We start from the raw sequence: 23,047 nt of genomic DNA on the forward strand, positions 1-23,047 counted from the left end.
GGCATTTTCCCTCCTTTGTTTCTCATGGGCTCTTTTTGTAATAATATTATAATACTTTAATGAAAAAGAAACTTAATTTAAAGCTATGGAACATCTATAAATCAGTCATCATGATTTTCCTTTACTGAGCCCTCATATGTCTGCTGCTTCATTAACAATGGAGGAGTGGGACAGAGGCAGAGGAACCCAACCCTGCCTTTGGGGAGTTTATGGCCCACGTGAAAAGGTCTTTTACATACCAACTGTCTGTAGAGCCACACACAAAAGGGCAGAGCAGGATCTTTTCAACTTTATAAAAAATATTTTAGTGGTGATAAAATACACATAACGAAATGTACCTAGAAGTGGAATTGCTAGATCATATGGTAGTTTTGTTTTTAATCTTTTGAGGAACTGCCATGCAATTTTCTATAGCAGCTGCACCATTACCAACAGTCTATAGGGGTTCCAATTTCTTCATAGGCTCGCTTACACTTTTTTTTAATAGTAAGTAGTTTAAACTTTTTTGACTGTCATCCATCATAAAAAAATATATTTTACATCTAGCCTATGCTCTATATACACACACACATACCTCTAGCTAAAACAGAAGTTTTGCAAAACAAATTGTGCTTATTACATGGGCTCGCTCTAATATTTTCTCTTCTGTGTAATGTAAAAAATGTGGGTCATGACCCACTCGATTGCTTTCATGATCTACTAATGGGTCACAGAGTATAGTTTGAAAAACACTGGAAGAGAGCACTCAGTGGAGATTGTGCACTTTTCCGAATCAGAGATCGTCCGTTCTCTCCCATTCCCCGAGACAGGCTCCACTCTCTAATCCAGAGACAACGCTCTTCCCTTTTTATAAAGATACTGAGCAAAAGGAACCCGGAAAGAGGGAGGAAGGAAGGAAATCAGTCCACTCCAGCAGATGATGTAGGAGCCCACAGCCCACATCGGTGCACTGATACCAAAAACAGCTCTGCCTGGCTTGGGTCTGGTGGCTCTGTTGTTCTGGGCCTTCCCTGTCCATCTCAGCCCACATTTGGCCAGGTCATCTCTGGTGTCCCACTCTGAGGGTGGCCTGACCGTGTCCTCCCCCTCAGAGGAGGGGCGGAGCTCATCCCAATAAGAAAAGCCTATCCCTGGCCTCATAATCTCACAGTTGGGTGCCCAGCTTTTCCGTTGCAGCTCTGCTTGATGAAGAGTCCCCTCCGCTGTGTTGGAATGCCTTTCCTTTACTGTGTGGACAGACCACAGGATCCCAAGTGACACCCGTCCACTGAGCACATGGAATTCGAGGCACCAACGGATCAGATTTGGGATGGGAGGGGCTGGGACCGGAGTCTGGGCCTCCTCTTTCAGAGGAACACTTCCCACATCACTCACTCATTTTCAGCAAATGGTCCAGCAGGCTGTTCAGTTTCACACAATAGGGAAGGATGGTGGGGAGGGATGTAAAAGAGACAGCGACTGAAGAAAAGTGTGTGCAGACATAGGGAGGGAACTTCCCTTTCAAAAACGTTGAGTTCAGACCCTTGTCCGAGCTCTTATTAGGTATGTGACCTTAGGAAATAACTTTGCCTCTCTGCCTTAGTTTCCTCCTTTGTAGATAGGTGATTATCATAGGGTGGTACCCACCTCTTCTTTTAACTACAATTTCTTTTTATTGTGGTAAAATTCATGTAAATTCAACATTTTAACCATTTTAAAGTGTAAAATTTATTGACATTTAGTACACTCACAGTCTTGTACAGTCGTCCCACCTATCTAGTTCCAGACTGTTTTCATCACCCCAAAAGGAAACCCGGTAGCGAGGGAGCACTCACTCAACTTTTCCCTTCCCCAGCCCCTGGCAACCACCAAACTGCTTTCTGTCCCTTTGCATTTAGATATTCTGGATATTTCACATAAATGAACACATATAATATGTATCCTTTTGTGGCTGGCTTCTTTTCACTCAGCATAATGTGTTCAAGATTCGTGTGTGTGTGTGTGTGTGTGTGTGTGTGTGTGTGTGTGTGTGTGCTTCATTTCTTTTTATGGCTGTATAATACTCCCCTGTATGACTATACCACATTTTGTTTATTCATTCGTCCCTTAATAGACATTTGGATTGTTTCAATTATTGCTGCTAGGAACATTCATGTGCCATTTTTGTTTGAGCATCTGTTTTCTATTCTTTGGGTATATACCAAGAGTAGAATCGTCAGATCGTATAAAAATTTCATATAAAATTTTTTGAAGAACTGCCTCTACTTTATTTTGGGATGGGTACATGAAGCACTCAGCACTGTACTTGGCACAGAGCAGTAATAAAAAACACTTTTCATCTTCATTATCACATGCTAAGTGCCAGGTGCTCTTATAAACATTTTACTCTAGCAACACACTTCATCCACACTACCCTGTAAGGTAGATAAATTATGATTATTCCCATTTACAGAAGAGTACTGAGGCCCGAGGAGTTCTAAGTGATTTGTCCAAGGTGTTTAATGGCTCTTCTGACTCAGGCAGAGAAGGCCCAGGGTGGGGGCAGAGTGGAAGTCACAAGGAGGCCAGTTTCAGCTCAGTGGAAGGATGGCCTTCCTGTTACAACTTTGCCTCTGTAGAGGAGCTGGTTCCAGCAGCAGTGAGCACTTTGTCCCTTGAGCTGTGTAGGCTAGATGTTGAGTGAGCCTTGAGGAGTTACTTGGCAGTGATCCCTGGGCACCAGCACCTCAGGGTCACAAGGAAGCGAAGTTATGGAGGGTGTGATGAGGACTCCCTGGTGGGCTCTGGGCTTTGGACCAGGCAGCTTGCACCTGTGGCTGGTTGAGACCCTGGGGGTTGGGCTGACCCTAGGCCTGAGTTCCCAGCCTTGGTCCTGCTGCCCAGTCATTTCTGACTCTCTTTTCCAAACTTTGCAGCCAGAGGAGCCACAGATGGTGCAGGCACAGGCCCTGGGGCTGGCTGAGAATCAGCCTGTGGCTGTGGTACAGTCGGTTCCTGGGGCACACCCTGTACCCATGTATGCCTACTCCATCAAAGACTCCTCCTGTAGAAAGGTAAGTTCTTCCCAGGCCCCACCTTCCCTCCTGAGGGCCCAGATCCCACCAGGCAGTAAGAGGTGGAGCTGGGTGAGAATCTAGACTTTAATCAGTACCTTGCTGTTGGCTGCCCTGTAAGGAGGTTCTCCTCTACTAAGAATGAGCTACTCCCTGGCAGTCAGAGGCCTGGTGGTCCGCAGGCAGGGCCAGTGTGCATAGCAGCTTGGGAGTGTGTTCTGTGTGGAGAGAGGCATTACTTGCATGGCAGATAGCAGAGGGAACAGCAGGAGTAAAGGGGGCAGCCACAGCCGCCTGCTACCCAGGTCTAGGTCTCTGCCCACCACCCCAGGACCCCTGGAGGCTCCTTACCTGGCCCTGTGACTCCCCACTGCACAGGAGGTCTCCAACACAGCCACACCACAGAAGAGGAAGTCCTGCCAGACCGAGTGCCCCAGGAAAGTCATCAAGCTGGAGTCTGAGGAGGAGAAGGAGGCCAGGTTGGCCCGGAGCTCCCTCGAGCAGCCCAGCACCTCCAGGGCAGTATCACCACCCCACCTGGATGGGCCCCCCAGCCCCGAGAGCCCCACCGTAGGAAATGAGGTCTTACCGCTTAACAGCAACCATGAGACTGGCGACTCTGGAGAGGCAGGTAGGGAAGTGGGGTTCAGCAGAGACAGAGGCCTACACGCTGCCCTCCAGGGGCTGGGTGGGGCCCCTTTCTGCATTCTGACTGCACCCAGGGAGCCCAAAGCCAACAGCACTCCCAATGTCCTGCTCTCAGCTGCCATGAAATGGGACAAGGAGAGCCCACGGTTTGCCTAGGGGGTGAGAATGGATACAGTTTATTTTACCATGTGCTTTGCTGGGATTCCAGTGTGGGGAGCAGGAGGGGCTTAAGCCCACAGATCCTTAGCTCCTTACCCCAACACACTCTTATAGAACCCAGCTGCATGCCTCTAGAGAGTGTGGGTCTCCCCAAGAAACATTTATTTGGTGGGTGCCTAGTATGCTTCCAGAGAGGACTTGGGTAAAGTCCACACCCATCACTTCCCTAATTTCTCTGCAAAGGCCACCCATCTGAGGTACCTCATTTGTCCTAGACATCTTTTATGGACACTGCCAGACAGGGAGTCCTTGGGCATGAGTTAAGGTCAACCGGTAGAATTCTGAAATGTTCGAGACACGAGACAGTCCAGCTTTCTTTTCATTCTAGGTCACAGACCCTGACTCTGGTCACACACTGAGCCCTAACTGACATTCCTTATTCCCAGATACTATTGTTGAATCAAAAGGTTTTGGTTAACTAACTATAGGGTATCTTTTAGCTTGAACATCTCATGGGGCTGAGAATTGGGATAAAACAAAATGCTTCTTTAGGATTGCAAAAGGTTCCAAACCAGGTGATGCTTGTCAAGCCTCCTCTACTGGGAGCAAATTCTGCATTCAGAACCAGCAGCTAAACTAGTATTCAGAAGGCACAGCAGGCAGTAATGGAAAGCCACTTAGAATAAACAGATCCACAGGGACACACGCGGTGACTGTTCATAATGCGCCTTGCAGGGCACATGTCGCCCACCCAGTCCACTGCCCTGGAAGGATTCCCGTGGGAATATGGGGCGGGGGTGGGGTGGGGTGGGGGGTAGATAGCGGGCATCCCCTACAGGGCCTAATGCCTCCGCTCCTAACCAGTTTCAGAAGAGCGCATCGTGGTGATCAGCAGCTCAGAAGACTCAGATGCTGAAAACTCGGTGAGTGGCCCAGAAGTCGGTTCTGGACTTCTGCCTCCCCTGTTTTCCAAGTCCCAGGGGTACGGCCACGGCAGGTGAGTCTCAGACTTGCCTTGCACCTGGGCAATTTTCCAGTGAGGTTGTAAGTCCTGAGCTGCCCTGAGGACAGTCTCCAAATGCCAGCTGTGGGCCTGGACTACCCCAGTCTCCCCTCCAGACCAGGGCATTGGCCTTCAGTAACCATATGTTCTCTTCTGAAATGTGAATAGATTGCTTCCATCCAGAGCCCTGTCTCTTTTCTGGACTACCCAGTGCCTTTGTTGGGATTGTCCTTATTCATTTCCTGTCCTCTGCGTCCTTAACAAGGAGGGTAGACAGCAGTGAGAGCCAGTGTGGGGGTGTGAGGGTATGGGACAGCACTGTACAGGGCCCAGGCAAGCAAGTTTTCACTCCATGTAAGAACTTTTTTAAAGCATCCTATAATGGAACAGTGGCTTTGTGAGTTGTGACCCTTCTGTCCCTGAGGCTTGTTAATGGAGGCTGGCCAGTTCCCTGTCCCAGGGAAAAGGGGATCTGAACAGAGTGAAAGTTTGGAGTGGGTGGCCCCCGAATCCCTTCCAGTCCTCAGTCTGAGGTTCTATATTGGAAAGCACATGGAGCCCACGGAGACTGCTGCACCACACCCCCCGCCAGCCCATCCCCTGCCGAGAGCGCGAGGAGCATCCCACCCTTGCCGGGCCTCCCGTCTGCCCAGTGGCACATGCCGCCCCCCGTCTTGGCCTCCCCACCATCCCACCAAGCAAGCTGTCGTCCCTGATGCCGAGTCTCCCAGCCAGCCTGCCAGGTGCCAGGAGCGTACTGTCATCCAACGTGGGATCAGCTACTTGTCTCGAGCACAAAGAGTCACCCGACTTCGCCACATCTTCCACTTGCCACTCAAAATGTATTGTACCCCCATGTGGACTTCTACTTCCCCTGCCACCACTCCGGCCACCACCCCAGCCATCACAGGGCATCCCAACCATCCTGCCAACCCTCAAGAATGTACCACCCCCCTCCAAAGGGCCAGCGGCGAACCCCGCCGGGCGCGAAGGGCAGGGCGGCCCCGTGGCCGCTCCCTCCGGGGATCCTCACGTGTAACCCAGTGGCTCAACAACTTCTTCTCTCTTCCTCTCTCCTCTGTGACTCCCCAGTTTGATGCCTCTCTCAGGGGGGGCAGGGCAGGAGGCAGAGTGCTCCGGATGCTTAGGGCAGGAATCTCCCAGGATTCTGACAGAACCCCTATGAAGAATCCCCAAATCCAGGTCCCACTGGAAGTCTCTCCAAATGCATTTTCTCCACTCCGCCCTCCAGAAAGTCCCTCCACCAGCTCAGCCCCACCTCAGACAAGCCTCTGAGAACCCCGAGTGCCTCCCTCTACAGCTATTAGCCACCATCCTCTTGTAACCTTGTGGCCAACACCTATGCCCTACTTCTGCTTTTTCCATCCCCCTGCCTGGCCGGGTCCAGCCCACACACCTAAAGGCCTCCCACACAGTAGGTGTTCATACATCTTGATCAAGGAGTGAACAGTTGCATGGACTCTGGGCAGGGAGACCTAAGTCTTCTTCAGCCAAGAGGGCGTGACTGAGATTCAGGCCACCACTCCACATGCCTGGGCCTCTGCCCAAGAAAAGGAAGCTTTTCTCACCATCTGTACCTCCCACTGCCCCATCCCCTTACCCCAAGCCTTTACTCTAGGTCTCTGCCAGGACCTAAACCCATGAGAACAGGGGCTGTGTCAATCCCAAGGCCTGGCAGATAAGTATTTGTCTCAATAAATATTTGTTGAAAGATCACCCTTGCAAACCCTTCTTCCTTGACCAACAGAGTCCCTGCTGGACTTACCTCTTCCCTGCAGGTAGCTTTTGTCTCCTCCCGGCACTGAAAGTTGGTTCTCCTGTGGGGTTGCAATGTCCCTCTTTCCCGAAACCACGTTCTGTGAGTGTCAGAGGTAGGAGATGGGGTCAAGAACCTCTGCCTCCTGGGCTGTTTCAGTCCCACCATCTGCTAAGACCTGTGCCTTTGAGGTTCCACGTCTCAAGATGAACCCCACTTCCCCCAGCTCATCTCAGGCATCCTCCTGCTTTCCCCACATAGAGAAGACTTTGGTACCTGCCTCCTAAGTTTTCTCTCCCTTCTTCTTGGGGGACCGCAGGTATCCATCACCCTGGCCTCTCCACTTTTTGAACTCAGGGGGCTTCACCCCATGGCCACCCCCAGGACCTCACCAAGAACCGTCCATCTCTAAAGTGGTCCACTCAAGACTCTGACCATAGCCTCCTGACCCTTGAGCTCTCCAGTTACTTCCAGGACCTCTGCTCTCTCCCACCGAGCTCCTCCTGCCTTTGCTTCCCTCCAGCCAGCAAGGCCCACCATTACAGCCAATCTTGCATCCAGATCTCTTCACCCTGCCTCCCCGTGGTTTGTTAGTCCTGCCCTCAAAAAGCAATCTCGGAGGGATTCTCTAGCTTTGCCTTCTCTGCACTGCCACCTGGAGGCTGAATAGTGTTGGAGAAAAATCAACGGGGAAAACCACAAAGGATAGTCTCTAAGAATGTGCTTGTCCTGCCCACCCCCACAGCTCACCGCGCCTCCACTGCCCAAGCTCCACACCTTCATCCCCACCCTCATTCTCCGCACACGACCATACCCTCTGCCCCAGAGAGACGACGGGAGCCCTCACATAGCTAGTAGACATCTGCTATCCAATATCTAGTCACAGATTCACCTGACTCCATCACATTCTTCCCCAGTACCTTCTATTAGGATGGAGGGACATCTACTCTGGGACGCTCTCCTTCTGTCCTGGCCCCAGTCCTCCTGTCTTTTGGGAAGCCTCCCCCTACCTCCCCATCCTCATCTGCATCTTCAAATACTTCCAATTCCTTATGAGCTAAACATGCTGAAGGAAGTCTTTTCCCCTCAGAACCTCCCCATTTCCAGCCCCTCGGCCCTCTTTCCTCACCCCACTTCCCTGCTCTCCCCACCATGCCAGTGAAACCTGCCCACCAGCACCGGGGTAACCTCTCCGGGTAGCCTCCAAGTCCAGGGGTCACCTTCAGTTCTTACTCTTGACCAGCATCAAACCCTCCCTGAGAGACTGCTTCCCCTGGGATCAGGAGGTCTTCCTCCTGCCGCCTGGCTGCTCCTCCTCACTCTCCTTCAAGGTCTTTTCCTTTAAATGTTGTTCTTACAGCTTTGGTTCTTAGCCCTCTTCTCTTTTAGTCTGTGTACTCTCCTGTGATCTCAGTCGGGCCTGTGGCTTCTTATACTGCCCTGGAGCTGCTGATGCCAGACCAGTACAGCTAGCAGCCCTCCCCCGGGTGCACTCGGGTGCCCCATAGAGAAACCTCAAACTCATTTCCTTCTCTCAGTAAATTGCACCATCTGCCCAGTTACACAAGCTGAGATCCCAAAGCCGCCAGGGACACCTCTTCCTATTATTCCTCACAGCCAATCCATTTTTAAGTCTTGTCGTTCTGTGTTCTAAATTTCTCTGAAATCTGGGCACTTCTTTCCATCCCATAACCTTGATAAAATTAAAGCAAAACTGAGTCTTGGTGGAGGTAGAATCCTGGGAAGGAAACAGAGAAAAGGACTGGATGCCAGTGGTCTTACCAGACTTCCTCAGAGTCAAGTGGAAGAACTGACACCAGCCAAGTTTGGGTGGTGGGGATGTCAGTCTAATCCTCAGATGTCAGCAAGGAGCTAGGTGATGCCTGAGGTTAATCAAGGGAGGAGGGAGAAGCACGTTGCAGGTTATGAAGACTTGAACATTTAGAAGTAGCTGCTCACCTTTGAGGCTAGGTCTGGAGCGAAAGCCAGAGAACCACTGCTTTGAGGTAGTTATTCTTCAGACACACAGGTTTTAAATTAACCATTATGGGAGTTCCAAACTTTCTTTAAAAGAAAACAAATTAGGTCCCCCTGGTACATTTCTCACCCATCTTCAGTGCCGTTTCCAGACCCTTGGTTCCCCTAGAGTACCTGCAGCAGCTTGGAGGGAGGGGGCAGGACGACATTCCCTGGGTGCTCCAGGCTCCTGTATTCACATGTCCTCCCCTCTTTGTGACCTTGAACCGACCTTCCAGTGAGGGACAGTTGTAAAATACTGGCCTGCTAAGATACTGCATTTTCCAAATGTACCAGGGCCTGTGCCCCCACCACGACCCCCTACTCGGGCTGCAGCTGTGTCAGTTGCTGGACTCCAGGCATGTCTGGGGGGCGCTGGTGCAGGCCTGCTGGGCTCTGGGAGAGACTGCGTGAGCAAGAGGGGCACTCTGAAAGAGACCTCGCCCCTGCTGGACGAGGCGGTGGAGCTGTAGTGAGGTGGAGGGTGAGACCCAGGCCTGATGGTCGACCTAGGGAGAGGACTATGATTAAACACAAGAGTAGGTCAGCAGTGCCTCTACTGTAGGCCCTGTGTTAGGATCCAAGGCAGAAAAAGATAAGTGTTCTCACCACTCTTGCAACAGATGACTGGCCCCAGGGCCTGGCAGCAGCAGGACCAAGTGGAAGCAGGAGGGGGCTTTGTCAAGAGGGCAGCCACTGGCAGAAGTGGCAGTGGTAACCGGCAGTGAACGGAAGGCCTGTAGGAAGCAGCTGACCCAGAGGAGGGACACTGATGCTGGTGAGTGTGTGTATCAGATTTAAAAAGGTGCTCAGCTGAGAAGATCAGAGCCACATCCCCCGAGAGGCAGCAGCCGCCTGCGAAAGGGCTGGAGCAGTGAGCAGAGGGCAGTGGGGGCCACAGGCTAGCTAATAGTGTGGTTCGGTTCACAGACACATGTGAGGTATCTCCGGGGGCCTTCCAGACTTTGCAAGAGCTGGGATTTTATATCTGCAAAAACCAGCAATGAATGTCTTGCCAAACTGATCCCAGCTGTTGCTTAACCTCAGATGCTAAGAAAGTCCCTCAGGAGCTGGGACTCTTGATAAGCAATAATGACAGATAGATACTAGGTAGATATCTTCAGGTGATGGATACTGAATATCAAAGGGTTTAGCCCGACTGGCTGATGACCAAACATGGACTCAATCAGTAATTAGGACAGTCGTTCTCAACCCTGCCTGACACTATGATCACTTAGAGTTTTACCAATGACAAATTCCTAGGTCCCACCCCCAGAGATCCTAAATGAATTGGTCTGTGGTATAGGCTGGGCATCACAAGTATTTCAAGCTGCTAATGCAGAGCCAAAGAAGAGAACCCTGAGAGAACTGGGGGATTCAGTTACACATCTGCATCAGAGAAATGCTCAGATGTGTATGATCGGCCTTGAATGGAGGTGAGATGTATCTCCTGGGATATGACCCAGCAGGGGAGAGGAGAGCTGGATCTTCCCAGATAAACCTCCTAGACCTTTGGAAGGTGATTAAGATGTCAACCTAGCTGCTTCCTATGAGTACCCTTGGTATGGCTGTTGGACCTGCTGGGTTGAGTTGGAATGCAGCCAGCCTGCTAAGTTGACCTGTGATGAAAATAAGTGAAATACAGCTCGTGAACCAGATTGCATATGCAGCCTGAAAAAAATCCTGGATTTCTTACGGCTCAGTCTGAGAAACACAGTCCATTAGCCAAGTATAATAAAGAAATTACAGTAGTTACTTGCATCTTTCAAAGACTATTGAAGGGGATCCAACAGATAACTCGCAGCAGCACTTCTTAAATTCCTTTTCCACTTTCCTTCAGCTCTCATCATCTCCACTCTCTACACCCTCAAAATGTTTTCCCATTGTTCACTTTCCAGTCCTTGCACATGGAATCTCATCTCTCCCTACTCCATTTCTGCCTGCATTTCTTTCCCTGACAAGCAAACCTCCACTTTTTCCAGGGAAAGGCCCTTTCCTGGGTGCCTGGGTGCTGGTCTCTACCACTGTCACTCTCTCTCTGCTCCACCACCCACTCAGTCATCCTGATATGGAACAAGGCTGAGGCCTAGGGGTGGAACATGAGGGTTTTCCTTAGCGAGCGGGGATGGAAAGATGTTTTGTGCCAGAGCTTTTTTTATGTGCTGATTGCTTTTCTGTTAAACCTGAGTCTTTAGAAAAAGTCTTTTTAAAATGTGCCAGTATATCTTTGGGAGGGAGAATTGAGTTTACAACTAGCTAGATTTCAGTGGAAGGTGTTCCAGTGAGACCAGCCCCACAACGAAGCCACCCTTTATAAAAGTCCCCAAGGGCAAGAGGGATCTGGGAGGAAGAAGAGTCAGGGCTCGGAGATCCAGCCCCGCTCCACTGACAAGCTCAGTGGAAAGGGGATGTGCTTTTTATTAAGGGAGCTAGTAGGCTCCTCAGTAAGTTCAGGACAAAGGACACTTCCATGACTATAAAAGAGAAAATGACCCCAGGACAAGGGGAGGCTCTAAAAATGAGGTTCTGGTGGCCATCATAAATGACTCTAGTATAAAGATGGGGGAGTTAGCCTAAAGATGCAGCTGTGCCACTCTCCAGGGAGCTTAACTTTTGGAAGAGAATATCTGAAGAGAAGATTCTGGCTTTAAAGCCTGAAGAGACACAGCAGAAGGAAGGAGACAGGTGGAAACTCTCAGGGCCACAGCAAGGGCTTTTGAAGTTATGTTTGGAGAAAAAAGAAGAAGGAAGAATAGAAAGCCCAGTGTGCCATGTTAGTGAGTAGCAGGAGTCAGCCGAGGGGATAAATCGTCAGCCATTGGCGAGAAGAAGCTGAGGCCCAGGGGAGGACATAGCAAGGGGAGTCCAGCTCTCCACCAGCCCGAGTACAAGAACGCCAAGGCCTTATGAACAAAACAGCTTCTGGAGTCTGGAAAAAGAAAAGCACTGGTTTCTCCCATCAGGGAAGAAGGTGGAGTCTTCGGTGCACCAGCTAGCAACTTCATGGAAGATGCTATAGAACAGTGGTCCCCAACATTTTTGGCAGCAGGGACTGGTGCTCCTGAGAATCTAATGCCTGATGATGTGAGGTGGAGCTGAGGCGGTGATGCTAGCGCTGGGGAGCGGCTGCAAATGCAGATGAAGCTTCACTCACTTGCCCGCTGCACACCTCCTGCTGTGCGGCCCAGTTCCTAACAGGACCCATACAAAACAAGACATGCAAAATAAGCCTTGGACCATGGCTGATTCAAGGGTACTGATATGCAAGGCACTTGACAAAGTCTCTTATTATTCTGTCTAAAGCTCCAGAACTCACAAGCTTCTCTAAGCGAAACCAGCTCTGGATGGATTCCTAGGGAATGTCTGTTTCTATCGATGACTTGGAAGAAGTTGGTGAACCTGGGGTAGGGCTGTGAAATGCAGATAAAGTAAAACTCAGCCATTCCTAGGAAAATCCAGTACATTTTACCTGTGGTTAGTAATGACTTTGCTCTTGGCCAAAGTTTTGTTCAAACAAATGTTTTACCTGGAGAGTAGAAAGGGCCTAGGAGAATATCTAGGCCAGAGACATTAGTCAGAAACCAGGGTTCATGGAGGCCTCAGACAGCCCCAGGTGAGGCTAACTCCATCAACTGGCTAGAGCCAGTCCGTAGGAGAAAAGCCTAAGACCTGCTCTATCTAGACTGCATCCTAGCAGTGCCTCCAGCCAGCTCTAGGACACTGGCCATGTTCCTTTCCTCCTGGTCTCTGTCTAATGTTCACAGGTGACAATCACAGGAGATTCTGAGCAGGCCACCAAAGACTGTGCAGATGACAAGCCGTTAACTATGTTATAAGAGGCTGTGTCCTTGGGAGCCAGGTTCTTCTCCCACCTCAAGGCCTTTCAAACTGTTCTTGCCTTGGTGCCGGGGAAAACAGAAGAAACATGAACTGGGGCTAGGAGGAGGGAACCTCATCTCAAACCTCAGCTGTTTCTCTGGAAGGGGCCAGGAGTGAGTGCTCAGCCCGGAGGAGCCCACGCCTCAGCCTCTCCTAAGCAGCTGGTTCCTAGATGCTACGTGACAGGGCCTCCAGACTCTGAGCTTTCTCCCTCCACTGCTCTTACTGCTGGGCTCTGTGTGTCCACCTAGATGTGGTGTCCTAGGGGCTGAACGGTCCTCTCCCTTCTCTTTGTGTAGGACACTGGGACCTTGGCTGGCTTTGGGGACAAAAAAAGCCAGGCTCCTGGCCCCTTCCAGAGAAACATCTGGGGTTCAAGATGAGGATCCTTCCTCTTATCCCTGGTTCATACTTTTTCTGAGTCTGCTCAGAGTGAGGAACAGACACCTTCAGCCCTACCCACCATAGCACTGGGCCCTCCCGCCAATTTCTGCACCCAGCACTACTCACCCCTGCGTACAGTCTCTTACGTGTTCACTTTCACACACACTGTATCAACACAGGTTCACAAATTCACACCCCCTGTGCACACCTAGATGCACATGCACACACACTTGCCCACATGCTCTCATCCTCACCCTTCCTCACTAATACATGTGCACTGGTTGACACACACGGCCCGCACACATGCACATACACATCTATGTCTTTTTATGCACACACATTCTCGTGCACATGCACTCACCTAAACAAATACTTTCTCTTTCCCAATAACGTGCCCTCCATCATGTGCATGCACATGTTTTGGCCACACCAGCTTGCTCTGTTCCCACACACACTTATGCACACACAACACCCCTGCTCACCAGCACATGCTCGCATTACCAGTATGCTCCCTCTCGCTCTCCGGACCCCTGACCTGTTGGCTTTCCTGTGTTTCAGTCCTTCCAAGAGATGGATGGCAGCAGCAGCGAGTCCAGTGACCTTCAGCTGGAGAGCCCCAACTCCCTCGGGGTCTTGAACGACAGCCTCGCCGACCCCCAAGCAGAAGACAGGCCCCTGGTTTTCTTTGATCTCAAGATTGATAATGAAAGTGGGTTTTCCGGTAGCCTTCCCCATCCCTCTCTAGCTTAGTCTCTACGTTCCCAAGATAAGTGTAGGCAGGGCCATCTGCAAGGTCCAAGGGAGCCCTGAGTTCTGGCCAACGTCTGCAGCCAGAGAAGGGGCAGAGCACTGTGTCTCCCCTGGGACTCCCAGGCGTACCACTTGATTGTTTGAATAAGGACAGCTGCCTTGACTAGTGCCTGAAAGTGTGAGGCAAGCACCTCCGTGAGTTCACCTCTGATGAGCGCTTCTCTTAGCCTTGGGAAGACATCTCTAAACAGAACAACCACAGTACAGGAAGTCACAGCTATGAGACCAGCAACCCAAGCCAGTCCTTGGGCTGTGACTGCACATTTCTGAGTACAAGGCCCATTCCACAGGGGTCTGCACAGGGAGGCCAGCGGAGCCGAAGTCACAGAGAGATATGACCTCTTCTCCCAGAAGCCCCTCAACTCCTGCAGTGCTTGCCTGGGCCCTGCCCTGGGGCACAGACTCGGCCTAGGGCAAGCCTAGACAGCTAGAAGCAGCAGGTGTTTCCGCAGGAAAGGGAAGTCACTTGCAGACCTCACAGAAGGCTCTGGGCCACACTTCGAGTGCAGTAGATTGAGCAGGCGTGCTGTTGGTCTCAGGGCTCCAACTGGCTGGGAGCCTTAGCTAAGTGGCTAATGGGATTAGAGGCTAGGGGCAGGGAACGGAGGGCTAGGTATAGAGACAGAAGACAGAAGGGACCTGGATCTAAAGGATTTGGTGAACTCAGGGGCAGGTAGCAGGGGAGCTGGACTCCCTGCAGGTGATCAAAGGGCATTTGAGGGCAGCCGACCTCGTTCTGTCCTCACCAGCAGAGCCAGGGTCAGAGCTGCATTTGGAGGCTAATGTCTGGTTCTGAAGGCAGCAGGTCCGAAGGTGGGGTCTCTGGACGGTGGGTCGGCAGCCCTGGAGGTCCCCACTCCTACCCAGTGCCTCCTGTGCCTCTGGGGTCTCACCGTGCCCTTCTCTCCTGCCCAGCTCAGCAGATTAGCCAACTGGCAGCAGTGAACCAGAAAAGCAAGTTCCGAGTGCTCATCCAGCCTGAGGCCTTCGGCATATACTCCAAGGCAGTCTCCCTGGAGGTGGGGCTGCATCACTTCCTCCGCTTCCTGAGCTCCATGTGCCGCCCTGTCTTGGCCTGCTATAAGCTGTGGGGGCCCAGCCTCCCCTACTTCTTCCGGGCCCTGGAGGACATGAATAAGCTGTGGGAGTTCCAGGAGGCCATCTCAGGCTTCCTGGCCATCTTGCCCGTCATCCGGGAGTGTATGCCCGGGGCCAGCAGCTTCAAACTCAAGAGTCTGGCCAAGACCTACCTGGCGAGAAACATGAGCGAACGTAGCGCCCTGGCCGCCGTGCTGACCATGCGTGACCTATGCCGCCTCCTCGAGGTCTCCTTTGGCCGCCAGATGGCCCAGCACACCTATTCCTTCAGCAGCCTGCAGTGCTTCACATCCCTGCAGCCCCTGGTACAGGCAGCAGTCCTGACACGTGTCGAGGCCCGCCTCCTGGCCCTCCACAACGTGAGTTTTGTGGAGCTCCTGACTGCGCACCGCCGTGACCCACAGTGGGGCTTGAAGAAGTATAGCCGCTACCTGCAGGCCACCTCATTGCCTCCTGCCCAGTCTGTTCTCAGCCTGCAGGCTCTAAGCACCTACTTCAAAGATCTGTTGGAGGGGCCGGCCTTGGCACAGGCAGAAGGCACCTCTACCCCTCTCACTGCCCACAGCTTGGGTGAAAGGGCCTCCCAGCAGAGCTGAGAGAACGGGATGACTGGCTTGGAATCTCTGGGGGCAGAGAGGGATGGGGTCCCTGGACCAGGCCCCACCCATCATAGCATTTCAAGTTCCTAGTCCCCAGTACCCAGGTGGCATTCGGTCCAGAATCATTTCTCCTTCTTTGGGACCAAAATTCCCTTCTCTAAAAACCCTACAGAGAAGATCTGGGGCCACCAGATCCTCTGTGCAGGCCCTGGGCGCACCGGTGGGTTAACTCACCAGACCCCTGGCCCCTACCTTCTGGGAGCCAGACCAAGGAGGTCCTGGGTGAAGACAGCCTCTGAGCTCTCTAAGTGGCCCCCATCTTGCCCCAGTCACCTGACTTGCCACTTCCATGGGTATCCTTGCAGCTCCTCCTTGACCCCTGGCCACTGCCCAGGGGACCTGCTGACCACTCCCATGGACACTGCCTGCAACACCGGTGGTACCACAGATACCCAAAGTGCCTTTCAAGCCAAACTGCTCTTCATGAGCTGGGGCTCTCCCAGCCTCTGCCTGCCTGGAGGCTGGCCCTCTGTTCACTTCCCCCTGGAGCATTTTCATCTCCAAAGGGCCCTCACAGCTGCAGAGACGGAAGTTGCTGTGCCATGCCTGTCCCCACTTTCAAAGTCTGACCCCTCCCTCCATGCTTGCTTCCTTCCTCTTGGCCACACAAATACCTCCCCTTAGTTGAGGCTTTGCTCTTTGATCTTCAGGCCACCAACCCATCCCAGCATGGCCTTTTGCTCTGTCTGCAATGCCCACCTCAGCCCTCCCAAGGAATATCCTCCAGCCAGTGCTGCTCTCTGTATAGTACAGGGACCCACACATTGGCTTCTCCTGACAGCCTCTACCGCAGGCCTCTGGAATCAGACTCTCTGGAGTGGGGCTTAGCAAGCTGTTTAGTTTAACAGGTTCTCCAGATGATTTTGATGCCCACTAAGTTCCAGAACCATTGCTGTATAGACTGTTCCTCAAACGAGAAGCAGTGTGGAGTATCTGAGAAAGTCCTGGCCCTGGCACCAACTGTGTTAATTAGATGTGACCTAGGAAAGGGCCCCTTCCTGAGCTCCCATGTCCCCACCCATAAAATGGGCTGGTTGGCCAAGAGAGTCTCAGAGTCCAATTCATCTCTGCCATTCTGGGGCTTTAGGAATGGACAACAGGCCACTGAGGCAGTGGACAAGATGGTTTCCTTCTTGAACCCTAGCTCCCAGCCCTAAACTAAGGTCCCCAACCTTGTGCTCACACCAGAGATCAGTAGTAGAACACAGGCAGGTCAGGGTCATCCCCTCTGACTAGCAGAACCACTGTCCCCTTCCCTGCTCCCATCCTTCTTCCTCAGCTCCCTGCTTCTGGGGCACAGCCCAGAACCCCAACCTCTATGGCCTCAGCTTTCAGGTGGATGAAGGGCGTGCGCCCACACCTCAGCCCTGATCCAGTGGGTGCCCTGAAGACCCACTAAGGAATTACGTAGTATCTTGCTACCATGGCGGGAGTGCTGGTTATAACAGCACCAATGCATTTAAAATAAGATTCTGATTTAAAGCAGGTGCTGCCTCTGAAGCTGGTGGGAACAGACTGATGGGGAGAAGGCAGGGCGGGATGTAACTGTGATGAGTCTTGTCCTGGCAGCTGCAAGGCAGCCTCACCCTGGACTGAGCAGTGCTCACTGATTTCTAGCCCCACAACGCTTGCTTTCTTCAGACGTAGCCAATCACAGGCTTTATCACATAATGCTGTTCTGCCCTCTCTCCACTTTCACAGCCTTTAATAAAGATGTGAATCTTCAAAAGCTGATGCTCCAGTTCCACATTGTGCTCAGCCCACCCCGGGAGCCACTGAGCAGCCTCTTGCTTGGTGAAGGGGGCACTTCCAGGCCTTTGGGAGTTATTCTTTGTGGGGACCTTTCAGAGAGCCTCTCCTTGCTCAGGGCCGAGGGCCTCACATTTGTGAACCCCACATTCCAGGTGGGGAAACCAGGGAGGGCCTGCCAGGGGGGTCATCTCCAGAGGGAGGGAAAGAAATGCCAAATTCAAGAATTATCCCTGGAGAGAGTCAGGAGCCAGAGACCAGGGTCTGTAGGAACTTCACCTCTGCTGGGTAATCTTGTCCTCTGTGTCCCCAGAGCCACAGGTGGTAAAACCCTTAACAAGGGAAGTAGGGGAGGCCCAGGATATTAGCAATGTGTGACTAATGTGTTGTTGTCCTGGATGTCACAGATGGAATGGAATTCACATTAGTACTTCGAGGGATTCCTGTGGCACAGGCAGTGTAGGTGTTTTCACTCCCCTGGCCTGGATAGGTAGCCAGATAATGTGATTTGGTCACTGCCACCACCCTTAACCCCATCTCCTTGTCTCAGATTCCCAAATTCCAGTTCTGAGGTTTTTAGTCTCTAAGAGCAAGTGTTTCATACTTTAATTCTATCTCAGGTATATCGATGTCAACTAATTATGAGCCTGCTGGGCTAGAGGTCAGGACACTGAGTTTCAATCCTCAATAGCCTGTGACTCTGGTCTGGTGTGTCAAGCTCAGGCTCCAACTTTGTAAAATGGGACAATAAGGGCCATTTTTATCTCATAGTATCTTGTGTGAACCAGTGATAAAATATTTGTGAAAATAGCTCTTTAATATATGAAGAACTATACAAATGTAAGATCTTATTTTACAACCAAGATGACAGTGTCTTTATAAGCTATAGAGAAATAAACAGATATTAGATCTTAGCAGAAAAGTACATAAGCTTGTCTTCAGGTTAATGAAGAAAAAGACCTGGGAAGAACAGATAACTGTGGGAGTCCTGGGTTCTCGGGGAGCCAGGAAGAAGAGCAGAGGAGTCTCCCTTGGAGTGGCTGAGCAGTAGGTGGTCCCATATCCCCAGTATACCCGACGGGAGACTTAAGCCACACAGACCTGAGGCAGAGAACAGACTTCCTGTGACATCTCAGCTCAGTCCTGCCCAGTCCAGCCATTCTCCAGTGCCTCCTTATGAGGCCTAAGGACTCATTCACACCCCAAGAAGTTCACTTTAAAAATCTTGCTCTTCTACCTGCATAATACCAAGCTGCTCTCTGGTACCTGGCTCTGCTGTGCTCCTGCCCTGCATCCTCCCCTCATCTAGTCCTAGCCTGCCCCACTCCCATTTTCATTCCTATCCTAGACTCACTCTCACCCCTAGTCTCAACCCTGACAATACTCCATATCTCAGAGTTTATCTTGCACCCTAAACCTCCTAGCAGGCCCTGCTCCTCTCTCCTCTGACTTCAGGTTTGTTTCCACCCCCACATCCCACGTGCCCCAGCTCCTATTTCTAGATTAAAGGGGTCCTTTCTCACCTTTCTTCACGCACATTAACGGAACCCCACAGATAGTGACACCAAATGTCAAATCATACAGGGAAGTACATTGTGGACCCCGCCCAGAAGTAGCCGGGCTGAGCTAGAGCTCCTCCCAGAATCCACCAGCAGAGGGCGCTACAGCCCCAGCGGTGTTTGACTTCTTCCTTAAACAGAGCTGCTGCTCCACGTGGATGCGGACTGTTTGGTGCTTGGGCTTCCGGCTCAGGTAGCCTGTGCTTTTTTCCAAAGTGCACCGCACATTTTTGGTGGTATGGGAGGTATTGTTAGGTAGATGGCACATGGAGAAACATTTGTTAAATGTTAATAGCTTCTAGAACATACTTGTTCAGAATGAAGTGACTGGAGTTCTTTAAAGGTCTGATTTAAGGACAAATATTAAGTAGCTACAATCTCAGAAGGAACACGGGTATAGCAAAACTTGTGACTAGGAGTGACTTAATTTGGGGAAACCCTGGGTTACCCGTGGAGCTAGAATGAGGGTTATGGATGAGGGTTAGGGCAAAGGTGAGGGCCCAGGTTGCAATTGGGGTAAGGATGGGTTAGGCGTGAGGGTGAAGCCTAAGGTTAGGATTTGTGGTTATATCAAATTTAGGGTCACATTTGGTGATTAAGGTTAGGAATTGAATTAGGAATTTAATTAGGAATGGAGTCAGAGTCACGTTTGGGTCTATATGTATTTGTCACTTTAGCAACTGAAAAATCCATGAAACTGGATCCATGAAACAGGATCTTCTGAGGAGGATCCCCTAATATGGCACCCCAAGGGCAGGGCCCCCCCCCCAGCATCCTCTTCTAGAAGCACTCAAGCACCTCCTGAGCTCACTGAAGAGGATGTGAAATCCAGGAATTACAGTCTCCAGGTGACTAATGCTCCTAAGCTAACATAACTGAAAGATAACTACCTGCTGGACACTAGGTGTTTTCACATTTAGCACAGGTATCCTCTTTTAGTCTCCTGAACAACCCAGGCAGTTACATCCTCATCCTCATTTTATAGATAAACATGGGGTAGAAAGAAGGTTGAGTACCTTACTCAAAGTCATTAAGCTTGTATGTGATAGAGTTGGGATTTACCCCACAGGAAGCCTATGTCTAGACCGGAGCTATCTGGGTCCCACACTGCTAGGTGCATTGCTGTGTTTTGGGGGAGCCAGTTTTCTGCTCTCTCTTTCCCACGCCCTCCTGGTCTGCTGATCTAACAAGATGCAAAATTCAGACTCCGGAAAGCTCCCACCCTATCCTTCTGGTCCTAGCAGTCAAACTTATCTTAATTCTAATCTTTTATTTTAGAGCAGTGCTTCTCGAACCTTTTTTTCTCCCATTATTGTCCCCATAAGGAGCCTTTTTAGACATTTCTTTTTTCTCCTAGTCACAGATCCCTGAAATGAAATTTTAATACCATGGATATACTATAGGTCAGTGGTCCTCAACCTTTTTGTCACCAGGGACCAGTGCTCCTATGAGAATCTAATGCCTGATGATCTGAGGTAGAGCTGAGGCAGTGATGTTAGTGCTGGGGAGCAGCTGCAAATACAGATGAAACTTCACTCACCTGCTGCTTGCCTCCTGCTGTGTGGCCTAGTTCCTAGCAGACTATGGACTGGTACCAGGGGTTGAGGACCCCTGCTATAGATTCTTTAGGATTTTCTACACACAAGATCATGTCATCTGCAAATAGATAGTATTTGACTTCTTCCTTATACAGATATGCTGTATATCTGTTCGTGTACTCTGGTCCTTTCAAGGATTAGGAACAACTAGAATATCTAAGACTATTAGTAGCCTTTCCTTGAACCAGTTTTAACCCTCTGTGGGCTAATAATGCCCTGTTGAGAATGCATGGTTTCAGGAAAGGCCCTATCACCAGTTATAGTGCAAGTCAGAAGTGTCAGGGAGTACTAACCCCTCCATGTGGCTCAGCTCATGGGTGGGGCCAGGCTGTAGGGAGATGGAAGGGAATGTGGGCAGAGGTCTCTGAGGACATGCTTCCCTAGGTGACCTTGGTCCTGGACTGAGCCTGGGGGCGGAGCCTGAATCCAGGTGTCAGCTCCAGACCCTTTGGACTTGAATAAAGCAGATGTCTATAGACATCTATGGTGACTCTACTGGGAAAAGGGTCTAGAATTTTAACTGACTCCCCTCCTTGAAAAACAAAACAAAACAGAAAGTTTAGAAGTCTCTACCCACCCTTACAAAATGCATTTGCTGACAAATGAAGGGAAAATTCCTTCATTCTTGGCTCAAGGAACTTCCTGAAACTCAGCCCAAAGGAATTCTTTAAAGACCAGCTGCCTGGACTATGCTAAAGTCAGTATATAAATATAAATATCCCAAACTTCATAGCCAAGCGGATTTCAAAAGCTAGCTAGATAACCATGGAAATTTTCCACAAAGTTAGCCAGCCAAACAAGTGTGATAGGAGATATTACAAAATTCAATGTTGTTAAAACTGTGTTTGTTGCCCAGATTGAGTGCAGAGGGACTGGAGTCAGAATTTACCCAAGAGCCGACTCTCTCCTGAAGTTCTACAGCCATAAAGCCTCGGCTAACACCAGGATGGATAGATCCTACAGTAAACCCAAACAACCAAGGGGGAGGTAGAGGCTGGACCCACAGTGGTGTCCCTGTAAAGGCTGCTTGGGAGCAGGGAAGGGTGCCATGTAGTAGTTAGAACGTGGGCTTTGGAGGGAACATGGTTTAAATGCCATCTCTGCTATGTGACCTTGCACGAACTGCTTAGCCTCTGTGGTCTCATGCAAGCTGGGGGTAATAATATATACTTTGAAAATTATGAGAATTAAAAGAGAGAACATGCGAAAAGCACTGAACTTTGGGAATTGGCAATACTCAATAAAAAATAACTATATATCTGTACAGCCACAATGGAAAACAATTTGGAGGCTCCGCAAAAGATCTAGCAATTGCACTTCTGAGTATTTATCTAAAGAAGACACTAATTCAAAAAGATATATGCACCCCTATGTTCATGGTAATGCTATTTACAATAGCCAAGATATGGAAGCAACCTAAATACCCATCAATAGACGATTGGATAAAGAAGTTATGGTACATATATACAATGGAATATTACTCAGCCATAAAAATGAAATCTCACCATTTGCAATGGCATGGACGGACCTAGAGGGTATTATGCTAAGTGAAATAAGTCAGACAGATAAAGATAAATACCATACGATGTCACTTATATGTGAAATGTAAAGAATAAAGTAAATGAACAAACAAAATGAAAACAGACTCATAGACACAGAGAACAAACTGGTGATTGCCAGATGGGAGTGGGGTTGGGTTGCTGAGTGAAAAAAGTGAAGGGATTAAGAAGTACAAACAGAAGTACGGCCATGCCACCCCGAACGTGCCCGATCTCATCTGATCTCAGAAGCTAAGCAGGGTCGGGCCTGGGCTACTCAGATGGGAGAGCACCTTGGAATATCAGGTGCTGTAGGTGTTTAAAAAAAAAAAAAGAAATACAAATAGATAGTTACAAAACAGTCATGGGGATGTGAAGTACAGCATAGGGAATGTTGTACAGTCATAACAGTGTAATAACTATGTATAGTGCTAGGTAGGTACTAGATTAATTGGGAGGATCACTTCATAAATTATATAAACATCTAACTTCTGTGCTGTATACCTGAAACTAGTATAAAATAATACTGAATGTCAACTCTAGTTGAAGAATATGAATTAAAAAATAAATAAATATAGCTATACATCCAACACCCTAGAGGAGAAGGCGCTGTGCTGACTCCCAGAAGGCACTGTGGGCTTCTTCCTTTTCCTCCCCTTCCCCTCCCTCTTCTCCTGTCCCTCTCCTCTCTCTCCTGATTCTAGTTCGTTTGAGATCTGGGTGACTCTGCCCCCAACTGCTTCTCTCCGTACCTCTGTCCCCATCTCTATGAGCCTTCTGACAGAATCACCCGGCAGGTCGCAGGCTGGAGAGATTTATAGCTGTCCCCTCCCTCAGCCCCCACCTGGCTATGAGACACAGCCATCTGCAGGAAGGTCACTTTTTTGCAGCACCAGCAGAGATATGGGTTGGATAGAGGAGGTCCTGGGAGAAGCAAATAAATACATAAAGCTTCCAGCTGGCTCAGGGAGAGGAAGCTAAGGCGTTCACAGGCACACCACGGGTTCGCCTTTCCTGGCCTGTGCACACTGGATTCTCCAGGAAAGCCTATTTGAGACGCTTCGAAGAGGATGTTGCGGAGAACTATGCCTGAAGATTGTCCCTCCTGGGAGGGCGCTGCATGGTGGGACCCTTCCTC

At 50.2% G+C, this 23,047-nt stretch overlaps 1 protein-coding gene and 1 pseudogene across 10 annotated transcripts in view; both read left to right on the plus strand.

Annotated features, from left to right (window-relative positions):
- PML (promyelocytic leukemia) overlaps positions 1–17,194 on the plus strand; it is a 39,913-nt gene extending 22,719 nt beyond the window's left edge. For 3 of the 10 annotated variants that reach the window (XM_023524384.1, XM_023524385.1, XM_011382036.2), the window contains 5 exons: positions 2,895–3,032; positions 3,411–3,663; positions 4,704–4,762; positions 13,457–13,607; positions 14,624–17,194. In XM_023524384.1, the coding sequence (XP_023380152.1) occupies positions 2,895–3,032; positions 3,411–3,663; positions 4,704–4,762; positions 13,457–13,607; positions 14,624–15,402 (1,380 nt within the window). In that variant the 3' untranslated portion in view covers positions 15,403–17,194. Of the gene's footprint in view, positions 1–1,176; positions 1,920–2,894; positions 3,033–3,410; positions 3,664–4,703; positions 5,169–5,391; positions 6,580–13,456; positions 13,608–14,623 lie in introns of those variants that run through there. The other 7 variants (XM_023524386.1, XM_011382039.2, XR_002777564.1 and 4 more) reach the window with 6 other exon arrangements.
- Positions 17,195–22,110: 4,916 nt separating this feature from the next.
- Positions 22,111–22,227, plus strand: LOC111732482 (annotated as a pseudogene).
- Positions 22,228–23,047: the final 820 nt, after the last annotated feature.

Source organism: Pteropus vampyrus, unplaced genomic scaffold, assembly GCF_000151845.1.
Source record: "Pteropus vampyrus isolate Shadow unplaced genomic scaffold, Pvam_2.0 Scaffold462, whole genome shotgun sequence".
Classification (NCBI taxonomy): domain Eukaryota; kingdom Metazoa; phylum Chordata; class Mammalia; order Chiroptera; family Pteropodidae; genus Pteropus; species Pteropus vampyrus.